We start from the raw sequence: 16,398 nt of genomic DNA on the forward strand, positions 1-16,398 counted from the left end.
AACCAAACAAAAAACCCCACAGCCAAAAAAAAACCACAACAAAGTTACAACTATAAATACTCTGGATTTACTCTTTTAAATTAATTGCTACAGCTTTTGTCTCTGTTTTTCTTCTTCTCTTCACCTGCCCTCTGCCACATCTAACTAGGAAAATAATGTATTCATCAGAGTGTAGCCGAACTGTCTGAGGTATTGGGAGATATCCCATAATTTGGGCCTATACATACAGGAAAGAGACATTTTCTTACAGAGAAACCTTTTGCATTTCAATCAAATTATGAAGGGAACTTAAATAGAATTAACTTCAGGTTGGTTGATGCCTGTTGACAGATAGTTTTCAAAATCAAAGCCTGCAATTTTCTATTGCTACTCCTAGAATCTAAAATTTACTGAAATGTTTTCTAATTAATGCCATTCTTAGGAATAGCTTCATTTTGACTGGTTTTATTTAATTTTATGTGTAGATTAAGCAGAGTCATTTTATCATGGAAGAAAAAAACCTGTTAAAGCGGCATTTTTCGAGTAAGGTAAGCCTTAGCAGAGAAGAGTTGTGAAGGCATAAAGCACTCCCTGTCCAAGAACAGTGCTGAAAATAGTAATGTATATTTTTAAAGTTTCTTTTTTAATATAAGTGACTGATGAAATCAGATACAAGCATTAAACTATATGGTTTAAGTGTTGCAATGTCCAGAATTTTGTGGATTGCAACCACTCTGCAACACGAGTAGAAAAAAAATCATACACATGAGACAATATTTATGTTCTTACATAAAAATATTATTTATTATTTTTTATCATAATTTTAAAGATATTTTATTGTTTCCAAGTGTTTTTTAAGGTCTTGTCTTCATAAAATTGCAGAAGGAATTTATAAATTTTTAATTCTGCATCAAGGATTTAAGTCTCTCTGTACTTAAAAGAGATGCTTCTTTTTGTACTAATAACTTGTTTGTGATTGACTACAACCATCCAACCTCATAGTGAAAATTCCATATAATCAGTATAATTTTGATCTTTCTACTTATATGCACATTAACAGGTAAGATATGCTAGCAACACTGAAGGCAGAATAAATTTCTCTGAATGTTAGCTGATCTCACCACTCTCAGTTGGCATAGGAATGGGTGAATAAAAGCTTTTTTATAAACATATACTTTAAAGTGAATATTGACCTCTGATAGCATTTTATCATATTTTGTGTGTCTAATTCTTTATTTGGTATATTGATGTTGAACATGGGCTAGCAGATACCATGCAATTCACAAGATTTTTGGACTCTCTCAGATATCACTGCCTTTGTCCAGAAAGTGTGTGCAGTCTGCTCCATTTTTTTTCACGTATGTAGCATACCACATTTATTCTGCATAGGCCACTGACTTTTTTACACTCATATACATCTGCTTGCAAGGAATACTTTCTTAAGTGTTATTTCACTTTGAGAGGAGGCACATTTGTTTGTTTTCCTTGAACTTCTCGTCAGGGAACTGCCAGGAGCAGTGTTGAGGTATAACAATGCAGATGGTAGTTTTTGCAGCTTTACTCCTCCCATGTGTGTGTGAAGTCATTAAATCAAAAGCACAGACACTAAGGTTTGGGGCCCTATCATGAGAAAAGACCAAGAAATGAAACAGTTGTCAAGATGTGACGCAAGAAAGTAGGAGGCTTTCTGGGTGTAAACTCTTGAACAGCAAAAGTGATGTTGGGATTATTCCCTCTGCAAAAAGAGGAAAGGAAATGGATACACTGGGATTGGTGAAAGGTGCTTTAACAACAAATTTTCCACTGTTAAATGGAAATTAGCAGCATTCTCCATCAGTTAGCTCTGATGCCACTGCTGTGTTAGATGTAGGCAGTAATGATCACAAGTGTTTCTGTGGGGAAGGTATGTGAATTTCTTGGCAAAACCTGCATTATTCCAGTACTTTTTTGTTGAGTTTTGTTGTAATTTTGTTTGGTTGGTTTGTTTTGGTTTTGCTTATTGGCCTTCTCTTTACGGGTCAGATAATGCATTTGTTTCTTACAGTTTTGTTGCACCTGCTGGGGCATGGTAACTATCAATAAAATCAGTTTTAGTGGAGTCATGTGTATGGAAGGACTGTGTCCCTTAATTGAAATTGTGTAATGATGGTGAAGAAAATTCAATTTACTATTCAAGACATGATGATGCTTGATAACAAACATTGCATGAAATTTTGAATCTTACACAAAATAAGTTGTTCTTTCAGAGACAAAAAATAATCTTTGAATCATTAAATCACTAGCAATCAAGGAAAAACAAAATCACTAAAATTGTATTCTACAAAAATAGTAATATAGGAAATGGCCAGTTACCTCAGCATTTCCCAATCACTTAACAGTTTATTTATAGTTTAAATGTATGTTGTACTATATCTATTTTTTTTAAATACTAATTTAAGTATTTTTAAGTAACTGTAATACATTCTGCCATTATAACAGATTCAACTTATCCAAACCCATTCTTAAATGGTTATCTATATCTTTAATTTCCACTTTCCTATTAATTTTTAATCCTTATAAAATCTTAACCTAGCATGGTTCTGATGAGCCATTTTGGCATTATCAATTACATATATCTGTACTGAATTAATGTTATTTTAGTAGTAGTTGCTTCCAGCTGCTGTGATCTCCTTTTGTAAGGTTTGTTTGTTGGGTTTTTTTTTCTCACTACAGTGTTAAGATATGACTCAGTTTCAGCTTTGAATTTCTAGTAAAATGCTTGTCTAGGAAGGACTCTGCCTGCTTTATTGTCTAATATCAGGCAATTCCAGGGAACATTGGGGCAATCTAAAAATGCTTCTCTTTGCTGATTAAAAGTTGTCAGTTCTGCACCTGCCTACCCTCCATTATTGGTGCAAGATGGCAGCTTCTGCTCTGGGTTCTATCATGATACTTTAAATGAAGGAAAAATAGAAGGAAAGAAAGTCCTGTGACCTGTTGAAAACCCCAATAAAGATAAAGATACCTAATCCTTGATTTCTAAAGTAGTATCAAATTTTCAACTCTTTTAAAAATACTATTCAGAAACTAATTTATTCTGACTGTGATTTTTTTTAATAATGTACCAAAATATGAGGGCATGTTCTGGTAGATGTCTACTTTTATAAATCTATCCTTTAGTTTATTTATTTTTTATTTATTTATTTCTCTGATTGTAGTGTTTTACAGTTTAACCAACAATATAAACAGTAAAACTATGCAAGTAATCATCCAACTATGAGGAATATTTAAAGTTTCCTGTAAGGGCAGTGTGAATATATGGTTGCAAATATCCCATTTTTCTTCATAACAATGATTGAAAAGTACCTGATTTTGCCACTATAAATAATTGTGTGATAACCATGAAATGCTTAAACATCCAATTTCTGCTTGACTTTTTTGTAGTTTCAGGAATAGTTTAGAGTGAGAAGACACAGATTTTATTTTATCTAAATAGATGCATGTGCATATATGTGTGTATATCCTTATTGGCCTAAATTTGGGCTGAAAAGAGTAGGCTAATCTCATACAACTATTGAATCAAATTGTATTTTGTATGCTGCTTCACATATTCGTGTGACCTTTTTTTGAGTGGAAACCCTGGCACACTTAGCATGCTCTTTTCATTACTGTGACTAGAAATATTCTGTCAAGTCAAAAAGAAAAATACAAATACAGTCAAAATATTCCTTATGTAGGTCTGACATTCATTGCTACATGTAGAAGTGTTTCAGTGTAGTTTTGAGGAACTAAAATATATATATTGCTGCATGTAGAAGTGTTTCAGTGTAGTCTTGAAGAATTAAAATATATATTGCTGCATGCAGGTCTCGGTGGCCTGTTGAGATTCTCCCATTTTCTAATCAAATGGGACAGCTCTTCCTTTAGGTTTACCAGAGTAAACTGTTATTTTTGCAGGGCCTGTGATTCATGAAACATATGGGGGACAAGCACAATTTTTTCAAAGCAACTTATTTTAAATAATAAAAATTATAGCAGTGATATGGTAATTAGAAAGGTTTCAGAGTTAGCAGATGTACTGAGAAAGTCATTTAGTGAGAAAAGTGTAAGCAAAGCAATTACATTTGCATAAGAAATTCAACAGAATAGCACAAGTCTACAGATAACTTTATGGGCTTTATATGTGATATGCATACATCTTCTAGAGTGTGTATATGCATATTTTAAGACTCTAAAGAAAATTGAAGAACCAGATGACTCAGCTCGGTAACTGAAGAGAGAAATATGCCCTGAATTAAAATGAGACACCTTGCTGAGGTAGTGTGTGCTTATATTTGTTTTCTTTTGCATAATGAGTAGCTAAATAATGATATTGTTTTCTTCAGGACCATTGATCTTTTATTGGTCTTTTACATAAATGGCTCCAAATCTAAATAACAGAATTTTTGAACATTTACCAACAAATACTTGTACACTTCTTTGAGGTCGACAGTAATTAAAGTTTATATTTTTGAGAAGACAGACATCAAACACAAAGGATTTTGGTCCCACAATAGGAATCCATGAGCAAATTTATGCTTGTGAAACCACAAATAATTGATATCTTAAACTATCCCTTTTTTAATGGGCATGCAGGTGATTTAGTATTTGAAGTTTAGTGAAAAGGAGCAATCAGAGGTTTCCCTGCTCCAAAGAACACTTTTGGTATTACATTTTTATCTATGATTCTTTTACAAATCAAATGGGAAATATAGAGAGTTTATATACACAGCCACTTTTTTGTCACCTTATATGGCAGTATCTTTTCAAATGCCATCAACCAATTAAGTGTTTTCTTGGAACGCAAACATTCTGGGATGTCTTTACATTTGGTGTATGCATGTGCTTCCAGAATAGGGTGTCTATTTCATATTTTTCCATATAAAAAAAACAAAAACAAAAACAAAAAAACCCAAAACCAAAAAAGAAATCCTAACTTCATGAAGAGATGATGTGTTGCTGAGTTTTCTTTTAGAATTAAGAATGCATTAAAGACCATTCAAATCAGAAACTTCCAAATTATACTTGCTAGATTAAAGAACAAATTTTTGATACAGTTGGAAGTATAGAGTTGGCATATTTGCTGTATGTTGCATTTTATTTAAGGAATTCTGTCTATTATACAAGTAATTATTTTACTTGATACCTTGAAATTATTTATTATTTTAGACTTGGCATGCATGAAATCTCTTAATGAAGGACAGATTTTTAAGAGGTGTGGTGATATAAAATTAAAGGGCAAGCACTAAAATCTCAGCATACTCTTGCATTTCCTCTCTGCATTCCTTTGGAGAGTAGAAAAAAAGCTTGTACACTCTTGCATGGCTTAATTTCAGTACCCACCATTTCAAACACACAAGGAACATGAGTTATCTGTGTCAGAAACCTTAGCTATTTCCTGCATTTGTCCTTGGAAATTACTTTTGATTTTTTGTTTCTGGGTTGTGAACTGGAAATGCATTGTTGCAATTTTGTCTGGTGTTAAGAAACTAAAGGAAGCATTCTGTTGTATATCTGTACTAGCAAACAGTTCGTGAAGATACAACTTTTGTGATGACTGAAACTAGGACTGTGGAAACCACTCATGTGCCTTCTACATACCTGGCAGAGATCCTTCACCTTCTGCAAGCCTTGTCTGAAGTGGAAGAGCGCCTTAATTCTCCTGTTCTGCAGGCTAAGGACTGTGAGGACCTCTTCAAACAAGAAGAGTGTCTCAAGGTAAGATGGAAAGATTTTCCTAGCAATTATTAGATTGTGTCATTATGGGTCTTCTGTATGTTGGCAGCTTGTGCTCATTCTGAGACGTCTGTTTTACAAGTTCTAAGCCCATCTCTGTGATGTGTGCATATATGGATGTTTGTATTTGGGGGCACATTGGGGTAAAATATGAAAAAATCGGAAGTGTTCATTTATTTTTACCTGTTTAACTGTATTTGGAGGGCAAGAGCGTTATGGTATCTGCATATTAAGTCCTTGAATAGGAGAGAAAGGATGGAGAGGCACAGTATATTTAAAGATAGAATTTGTGTTTAAAGGTTTCTTTGTGTGTGTCTAATGGAAAAAAAAAATCTTCATTGAAATGGTTTTTAAGCACTGGAACAGGCTGCCCAGGGAAGTGGCTGAGCTACCATCCCTAGAGGTATTTAGGAGATATGCAGGTGTAGCACTTGGGGACATGGTTCAGTGATGGACTTGGAAGTGCTGGGTTCATGGCTGGACTTGATTTAGAGCTTTTGCAATCTAAATCACAGAATGTTCTGAGTTGAAAGGGAGCCACAAGGGTCATGAAGTCCAACTCTTAAGCCCATGCAGGGACTGAACGCACAATTTTGGTGTTAGTAGCACCATGCTCTGACCAAGTGAGCTCCTCTCCTAGTGGTGAAGTGATTTTGTGATTCTGTGATTGGTAAGTAAAAGTAATTACTAAGTAACCCTGTAAACACCCAATCTTGGCTGTTTTCTTTTTGTGTATGATTTCTAAAATTATTCCTATTTGCACAGGAACAAATACAAGTAAAATTTAGCTGTTTCATACCATGTTAGACCAAAATATCTTGAGGTCTTATTGGGTCTGTACTCCATGTAGTTATTTCCGTTTAGTAAGCAAAACAGAAAATATTCTCCAATAAGTAGATAACGTAGTTTAAAGAAAGAAAATTCGGTATTGTTAGTATGACTTTAAATATTACTGTGCAGTTTCTTCAATGCTTGAAATATTACTGCCTGGTTTGTTCAATGCTTGCTACACTGAAGTCCTTTGAAACTGGTGGAATTTTTTCAACACAGAATTGACATAAGAAGAGAATGAGATTAAAGTTGTAAGCCTAAGTAGATGAATGAGTTATCAGCTTTCGCAGAATAATGTTTGTGTGAGGAAAGCCTTGTAAAAAATTGTGCTCAAGTGCTGTAGATAATTACAGTAATTCCAAATTGTCATCCAGCATGAAGAGAAGACTATATTTCCATTTTTCTGTGATTATTTAGGAAGAGGAAAGTTTTTTTTTTTAAAAAGAAGTGAATATTAGCCTAAAGAGGCTTGAATTTGCCTACAGTCAGCTATAAGAAAGAAGCTTAGAGGGAGAATCAGGGCAGTGGCTCTGGCTATATGCTCTGAATTTTCCTCTGTGGGAGCTCATTTATCTCTTTCCGTGTCAGAGGATATGTAAAAAAACCACATCCATATGCTGCTGTTAGCTTCTGTAAAATCACATCTGTTTATAATTCTTATACATTCATAGATATATATTTTAGGCATTTGTGTGCACACACACATGCGCACACACACAAATATTCTTACCATCTTGTGAAAATTAGGATGTTTTCAGTTTTCTAGCAAGGCAGTAGAGTTGGGTAGTGAAGCACAACAGTGGAGTGTCGGATCAAAGGAAGCACAGAACTGGTAATAGGATGTCAATCAACAGATGTCAAATACCAGTAGGCTGTTTCTTTTACCACTTCTGATTTAGTACCAGTAAATTATAAATTAAAGCCAGTCTGAGTACTGAAGCACAAAACATGCCAATCTAATTGTCATTCTTCATTTTAAACAATCTCTTCTGCACAGAAAACAAACAAAAAACAGCAAAAAAGTCATATACTATGTAAATCATGGCTAATGAGTGCCTATTTGATCCTTGTTGATGAACTTCAGTTCACTAATAGATTGGATGGAGAAACAGAGGATGGAGAAACCTCAGGAAGTTTACTGGGAAATTAGTTCCTTTAGTTCTTAGTTCCTTAGTTCTCAGTGCTTTACATTTGAGCTAGCTTCATCTGATTTATATCCGTAAGTAATCTGTTGTTCACCCACATACATTTGATATTATTGGAGTTGACACCAACTTTAATAATATTGATTACTGATGTTACAAGTAAGTACTACCATAGGTTTAATTTAACTGAACTATTAAATTGTTATGAGATGCATTTGTGGGCACAGTTCCATCTTCCTGCAAAATAAATCTCTTAGAAGAGTCAAACGGGTCTTGCACATTCGTGGGCTTTTGGAAGGGTATAGGTTTGATCTGAGCCTGCTTAATGAATATTTATTTCCAAGGAAAAGCATCCATCATTGTCATTATCCTGCAGTAAAAATAGAAAAGTAGTGCATAAATTGTTCAGCAGCTGGTTGGGAAAGGTTTGAAATTAAATTGTCGTTGATTTTTTTTCTCTGACAGATTTGCATGAATCAAATTACAGAACTGTCATGAATAGCTCTGTGTTTTAAAACTGAGCTTTTGACTTTTTTCACTCCCATTCAGAAAGAATCCATTTTAATTAATCCATGAAAGGAAAAATAAGTTTATTTACAAGAATCAGTGGTAACAGCTTTGAACATTTCCTCCAGAGTAAATATGTTTAGTAAGACTTAAACATGATTGCCCATTATCAAATAGGATAAATATTGAATACAAATAAGAAATTGCTTATATCAATTGTCATAGCACTGACTTTTTATATCAAAGTCATGTGAAATAGTAAAATATGAGGTTTTGTAGCAAAAATCTGGTAGCTTTTAACATTTACTAAACAGTAATACTTTAACGAGCACATTTAGGGTATCTGCTGAAACCAGCTCATAGGAACGTTTTTCTCTTCATTTTAAGCTTTGGGGAGTGGAAAAGTCAGATAGAGAAACCAAGTCTTGTCACTTTGTCTCATAAAGTGAGCATTGCAAGGTTTTCATCATCCCGTTACAAGTTCTTTCAAGTATTATGACATACAGCATCTCAGCTTTTCTTTATCACTGTGCTGACAGTACTTTACTTACAATTTAAATATTACAGTTCTGTCAAAGATGAAGCTTGAGTTGATTGTACAGAAAATTGTGGTTCATAGATTGATGGATTTTTAAAGTTGGCCTGATATATTCTCAAAACAGGACCACTGTTGTTATAAGCACAGACATTATTTCTGCCTGCTACTGATGATGTTCATATTGATGGAGTTCACAATCTTTGAGCTACCTGTGTAGAATTGATTATGATTACAATGGATTCAATTGCATGAAAAAAAAATAGGGTTAAAATGCTTTCAGATTTTAGCAAATTATCCTTCTTTGCAACTGATGTTTCAAATGTTTTCCTAAAAGTTAAATCACTGTAAAATTTTGCATATATTCTACTTACTAGGGTTATGTTGTTCATACTGAGACAAAGTTTTCCTGTGTGATGATTATCTCATGCAAGCTACTTGACTTGTTCAAGCTCCAATTTATTTAGTGGGAAATGTATACACTGTATTAAATATACTGATTAACCAGAGAATAAAACTAATCCATATTTATCTTTGCTAGCACATAGGAGAAGTGCATCAAAATGAAAGAGTATACCTGGAATTTAAGAAATCTAATTTATAACTGTGTGTGAAAATTTTGTTAGTAGAATTTTTAAGGATCGCTGTCATAGACATGGCATAGTTATGCCTATTCATTACTTAATTCTATTAACTTTGAATTCAAAACTTATTTCCTGAGGTTACTTGCATTATATAATTTTACGGGAGATCTGCAGTAGGGCCTGTAGTGACTTTTTTTTTTTTTTAAATATTCTTAATTTTGGCAGGAACATCTTATTGTAGAATATGATTATACACTTAGCTATCATATTTTTAATGATGTCATAGTTTTAATATGGAAAGCCATCTGGCTCTGAGGAAGAGATTTCTTATATATGTAAGACAAATATATATCATACATAATTTCTCTAATAATTCTGCTTCTAGTTCATCTTCTGTATTTCCCATATGCATTTTATTTACTTCATTGAAAATTGGGTTGGTTTCTCTGTTGTTTTTTAAATGTAGATATTTTAATGCTCTGATTCATCTTTTCTCCTTTTTTTTCCTTTGGTAATCCTTCATCGACTGACAGATAGAGCAGGTTTTTTGCACTGTTTTCTACTATGTCGTATTTCAGAAATAGGAATTCATTGGACACATCACATATCCAGGATTCTGGCAGCAAGAATCCTCTTTCAAAATGGTTTATGAAGTCAGTCATACCTACACTAGATACTGTAAATCATAATTCTATACAGATTTTTAAACTGCAATTATTTGTGGAATTTTTCCAGCCATCCATGCTTGCTAACAACTGTGCTGTTACTGGATTTCATGTTAGTAGAAAAAGCATGAAATATTGTAAAAAGATCTGCTATACATATAATTATAAATTATCATTCTACAAAATTTCAGAATGTCAAAAAAAATGTACTTTTAATCTTACACAGTGGAATATATATTTGATGTCTACTAAGTGATTCTTATCAAGAATAATCACATAATATGAAATTCAGAGTGATTTTTCTGCTGTAGCTCAATAGAACCCAATTACCCATAACTTAGAACTGAGTGTGCTCACATGCACTCTCCAAATAGATCTGTCAGTAACACTGTGCTAGGTGACAGATTTGTACACAAATAGCCAAGGAACTGCATTTTTACAGGAAGTTGTCTTTCTCTGGCAGATAAAGACAAATTCCAGGTAGTGAAAATGAACTGGGGCTTGAGTCTCTAGCACTTGGATTTCTTTTTTAAGAGCAGTGAGATGGATCAGTCCCTAAAGGCTACTGTCACTTCAGCTGCTAATGATTTTCTGTTATCCTATTTTTTTTCTAAAAAATTAGCTTTGTTTGCTTCTGTTAAACACGTTACAAAACCTCCCAAGGCATCGTTGAAAACTGCTTGCAGATTTTTCTCTTCAACATGAAAGATAGATGGGGAATTTGTTTCAGATACATGAGTATATTTGTACATGTATATATATACATAGTCTCTCTTTTATTTTTTTATGGACATTCTTATACTCCTTTACAGCACATCAGCTCTATTATCTTGTTCTTTCTGTAGCAGCTCTGCTTTAAAAAACAGACTGGCAAAATTCTGACTTAGAAATTTGATACCTTTTTCATAGACCACTAATTTTAAACATAACAGATATATCACTTACCAATTCTGAAGTGCTTAGATGCATTTCATCTATTTTTAATATTTAGAAAATTTATCTACTTGGTTGAAAAAACCTGAAATGTAAATATACATAGGCACATATATTAATCTTCATTTGGTTACTTACACATGTTGAACCCACAAAGTGCCGTCTTGTGTGGCTCAGGTGAGCTGATATTCAGACTTACTGAGAAGGCCACTTCACTCAGGTGCTTAAGTATGTCCTGGCAGCTTGTAACATTTCAATTAAAGTCTCTCCTGTTCTTTAAATGTGCAATTTTTTAGTCAGGGATGAGGTTTTGTGAAGATGCTGCCTCCTTTATGTTAATGGAATATATCTTGGAACATTTAGAGGCATTTTATGTTTTTATCATCTGATATTTCTTACATTCAGATTAGTAACATTGAATATCTGAATTATCCATGCCCTGAGTGTGTAAAACAAAGATTTAAGTAGACCTGAGTAAGGAACAGAGAGTGTGAGACATTTTTCTGGGAAAGTCAAATGAGAATTGTTGAGTAATGACACAGACCCAGCCAGCTTTCCCTCCACATGATAGATTGCTGACAAGGAGGAAACATGTTTCTTATTGTGACTCATTCCAGAGACAAGGCATCTACCATTCCCTTTTGATTTATAAATATTCATTTAGTCTGCTTAATGTAAGTCATGTTTCTCAAGACCTAAAAATTCAAATTATTATTCATATGGGGGATGTTATGGAATGTACTTTTCCCCGCCCGCCCAACAAGTAGCATATTACAGTGCTAGAACTCCCGGAACTCAGGGAACCCAGAGTATTTTTTCTTTGTTTTTGCAGGGTGTTTTTTTATACAATTATTTCAATGCATTGCCTTCACATTTACGTAAGGACTTCAAGTCTTATATTTTACAAAATAGTAAATACAGTGTAATAACTTTGATTAGTTAAAAAATTACGACTGATTTTGTCAGGTCAGGAGACGTAAATACTGACATGCAGAACTTTTGAGCAAATAGCGCTTAGTTTCCCCTCCAACCATCAACTTCCTCCAGATCCATTTCATTCAGTCTTCAAAGAAAGGATGGACATTCAATTATTATACCAGGTTATTGTGAAATTACTCCTATTATCAATGTTATGGTTTAATTAGCATTTTGTACCAATTTCTCTTTTTTATGAACAGTTACTTTTTATTTATAAAAACAATGTTTTATTTTTTTAAAATCTTGATATTACAGAGCATTAAGGATAGCCTGGGGAGACTGCAAGGTCATGTAGAAATTATTAACAACAAGAAGACACCAGCTTTGAAAAATGTTACACCAAAGGAAGCAGCAAATATACAAGAAAAGCTGACTCAACTTAATTTTGAATGGGAGAAAGTTAACAAGATGTACAGGGACCGACAGGCGTAAGTGACTTTTAAAACTTACTCTTTCTGATGGCTTTCTTCAGTATTTGGTCTATTGTTGATGATTGGTTTTTTGCTTCTTTTTGTCACAAACAATACTTTCTTCTAACTAAGCATAGAACATCTATATGGAATTGTAGTTTAATTTGTGAACTTTTTTGTAAGACTGAATATATGAAAATATTTTGACCAGCTATCACTTGCATTGGACCATTGAACTGGTAATGCTACATAAGTTGTTATGATTTATGGGATATATTTTTTTTCCAGCATGAGTACTTAAGAGTTAACAAATATCTTTGCCTTAGATTAAAAAGTCATAGTTTCAAGAATTTATTGAATTACCACAGAAAAATCCTTGATGATTCTTCTGAGAATGAATGGCATTAATCTGATAATGAAAATCATTTTATATATATCAATAGTTCCATTCATTGAAGCTTTCCATTCATAGTAGTTCTACAAAATTGGCTCTTTGGCTCTTCAGTCAATGCTGAAAAGTTGACATTAAAAGTTTCATTTGCTATGTCACCTCAAAAGACAATACATTGATATTTGATAGAATATCATGTTTTGCACTACACATATGTTTTGAAATATCATTTATCTAAGAAAATGTTGTAAAAAACATTGTCATTACTATACAACAAATTAGCTTTATGTGCAAATTATTACGTTAGTGATAGAATGAGACATGATTCTAAATGTGTAAGTAGTTACTGGAAGAAAAAAAATACTTCATGTGGGTTTAGCCTGTGCCAGCTTTGCTCTACAATCCAATCCTTGGTAACTTCTATGTTTTCTTTAGAAATATTGGTAAACAGCTGTCACTTTGCAGATTCCTAGAAACATTATTTCCACTGTCAGCCAGTCACTAGATTTGATTTTAGATTGCTGGATAGAGAGGAAAGTAAAGCTTAAAAAATAATAATAATCAGAGAGATAAATAGTAAAAAATCTAAGCCAGTAATCTTTGTGTCATCTCTGCTTTGTCTCAACATTTAAGGTGTAAGAAACTGAGACAGATTTATGGTGTGGTAAAGTTTACAAATTTTTCTTTGCCCATTGTTTTGTTGGTTTTGATTTTTTCAAATAGCAAGTCCTGTTCTGGTGTGGTAAGAAAATTCCTTCTAAGTCATGATGCCATGTACAGAAATTAAGGATATGTTAGAAAAAATGTTGAAGAAAATCTGCTCACACAGAAAATAAGACCAGGAGATATTTGCTGTTGAGCTTTTCCCAGAGACTGGCTTTGCCCAAAGTCTTACTGGTTTAGTACACCAAGCTCTGAGAAACCTTTGGAATCTCCTTTCCCTAGAGACTGGCTTTTCCCATCCTGTTACTGTTTTAGTAGACCAATCTTTGGGAAACCTTTGGAATCCCCTCATATGCATTTTCTGCCACTTGTGCACAGCAAGGACAGCAATTTAGTTAGTTGAAGGCTTGGACTATGATCACTGACACTCAATTATTCGTTATTTAGGCTGTAGTGGCATTTAGCCAGCAGCAGAAGTCTTGTGAGGTGAAATGAATTAGTGTTTGTCAAGTATTTTGAGGTCATCATATAAAGGCAGTGGAGAACTGTAAAGTATGATTACTGTCTAGCTGGCCTCTGCCCGGGGCACTTACCCTGGTTCAGTATGATGGGCAGCAGCTCAAGGTGATGATAAGCTTGACTGCTCTCTGATTCACACACTTTATTTTCCTTTTTAATATTTTGGGTTTAGTGTCAGCCTTAAAGAGGTTTTGTTTGAACTCTAGATGGTCCCTATAGCTTCTGCTGTTCTTTGAGAGGCATTTGGACTGCACAGAAATCCAAGCGATGAGGTGAAAGAAGACAATATGGCCTTTAGCATTTTACTTCTGGCAGTTTGTTCCTGTAAGGGGTGAAAGTATCAGTGTAACTCTGCCCTTGGGACATGGATGAAGCTGTGTTTAGGAGATATGCTATTGATGATGATGCTGAAGGACAGGTTTGGAATTATTATTGGAGCTGTCTTTCTTCAAAGGGAGCGTGTCTAAGTGAATGTGAGTATTCCATGCTTGAAAGGTACCAGGAACAAATATACTGGGACTGTGTTCATTTCTGAATATTGGTTTTATGAAATCAAAGGCTTGTAATAACATGGAAATTATTGTTTTAATAAATGAAAAGTCAACTATTACCATGACAGATGGAAGAACAAACATCTTTCCTTACCACTGTAGTTACTAGCAGAGAGCTTACTCTAAATGTTATAGAAGCCATTAGGAATCTTCATGTTGCATTTTTTTGTGTGAAATTGATTTCCTTGAAGTCCTGATTCATATCTAAATACTATTTAATTAACTCTAGAGTGAGTTCCTTTTAATTAGAAATCAAAATAGATTTTCAGTTTGTTTTATAGCAGAGCTTGCACCAGTTTGACAGAAGTAAACTATGGATGGTAAGCGCTCAAATAGCTTTACAAATGCAGTTCTACAGTTTTGAAATCTTATTTCACACTTTTACTTTATCATATTTCCCATATTTAAATAAGTGTTCATATTGTACTTAGTGTAATATAACAGGCAGTATTTCACTGGAGAAAAAAATAATCAAAAATGCTGTGGTCATCCTGGAGTACCTTTCCAGTGCCTTTAGAAACCCAGGATGAATGCAAATTTTTTATTCTTTCACAAACACAGTGAACGACTAATCTTCACCTACTAATTTTTAAGGTCAAGCCTGTATCTAAGCATGGTTCTTTGATAGGAGTGACGTTCTTTTCTATTCCAAATAATATCAGAACATGGTAACTCATTGTGATCCCAACAGATAAATGGGAGTGACATCATCTTACATCATTTGTTTCCTTTGTTTCAGTTTTATGAGTGCAAAACAAACTCCAGGAAACAGCAGTGGCCTGATTTGTCTTTTTTGAGCTAAAGAGCAATTGATGATTTAGCTTATTACTTCAACCTTTGCTTGATACTAAATTTTTATGTTATCTTTCCAACAGCTGTACTAAGATAATAGAATCTGAATTTTGAAAGCTAAGATTTCAGTGCCAGTAAGAATAATCACTCAGATGTCATAACTTTTTCTGTCCTTGTAGCAGAATTTCACAATAGTCTTCCTTCTTTCCAACAGTCTTGAATACTGGGGTTTTTTTGGTATTAATCATGATTATTTAGAAAGTGAAACTAAGACCAGGTCCCTATATAGCAATTAAATCAAAACGTATAATTTTTTAAATGAGAACATAAAATTTTTTTGAAAAAAAAAACCACAATAGAAGATAGACTTTTAAATTACTGTCTTATATAACTTTTTATCCTATCAGCATGCCACTTGTAAAAGATCTTGTTGGTCTTTTCAGAATATCATCTTCCCATGATATTTATGTCTTTCTTCTGTAAACAAGAGCTCCTTAAAATTAAGGGAGCACTGAAACTGTCAGAAATCACTGAATCCATGAAGTGCAACAAATTTGTCCAGAATAGATGTTAATTTAAAATATTTCTTTAGGAATTGCAGATGAGAATGTTAAAAAAGAAGAAAAAAAGAAGACATACAGGGAAGGAAAATTTAGAAAAATACTCAAATGAATATAATTTCAAAAGCAAAATACTGAAGCGCTAGTCAACTAATTTTTGCCTTTTTCATGTCTTATTTAAGAATTATCTTCCTGGGCCTACATTACTGACTATATTAATGCACATCTAATTAATCTCAAATCCACTAAAAATTAAGTGTTGTGAGAGAATGTGGAGAAGTTGATATCAGATATCTTTAGAAAGTGCTTCTAGATAATTCTGAAAAGTAGAAAAAATTGATATGCCAATCTTTTATAAGAAAAGATAGCAAATCCATAATAATGATAATAAAAATACATTGAGGCTGTATGAAATTCACAGACAACTAGCAATTTTTATAGTAATAAGAATAAACCATTAAAAATAGTTAATAGGTTTATACTAAGAATTAGTTTCATTTTTGGGTAACAGCACAACTGTCAACTTTTTCTGAATAACATTAAATTAGCTCTTGATTTTCTTGGTAAGGGTGAAGGAAAACATTTATTATACATTAAAAAT

General features: G+C 33.4%; 1 protein-coding gene across 7 annotated transcripts in view; it reads left to right on the forward strand.

The window, feature by feature from the left end:
* The window catches only part of DMD (dystrophin), a 1,148,514-nt gene that overhangs the window by 566,616 nt on the left and 565,500 nt on the right, over positions 1-16,398 (forward strand). For all 7 annotated transcript variants that reach the window (XM_030961382.1, XM_030961390.1, XM_030961407.1 and 4 more), the window contains 2 exons: positions 5,521-5,715; positions 12,167-12,339. In XM_030961382.1, coding sequence (XP_030817242.1) covers positions 5,521-5,715; positions 12,167-12,339 — 368 coding nt within the window. The remainder of the gene's footprint in view (positions 1-5,520; positions 5,716-12,166; positions 12,340-16,398) is intronic.

The sequence above is a fragment of the Camarhynchus parvulus genome, chromosome 1 (genome assembly GCF_901933205.1).
Source record: "Camarhynchus parvulus chromosome 1, STF_HiC, whole genome shotgun sequence".
Taxonomy (NCBI): Eukaryota; Metazoa; Chordata; class Aves; order Passeriformes; family Thraupidae; genus Camarhynchus; species Camarhynchus parvulus.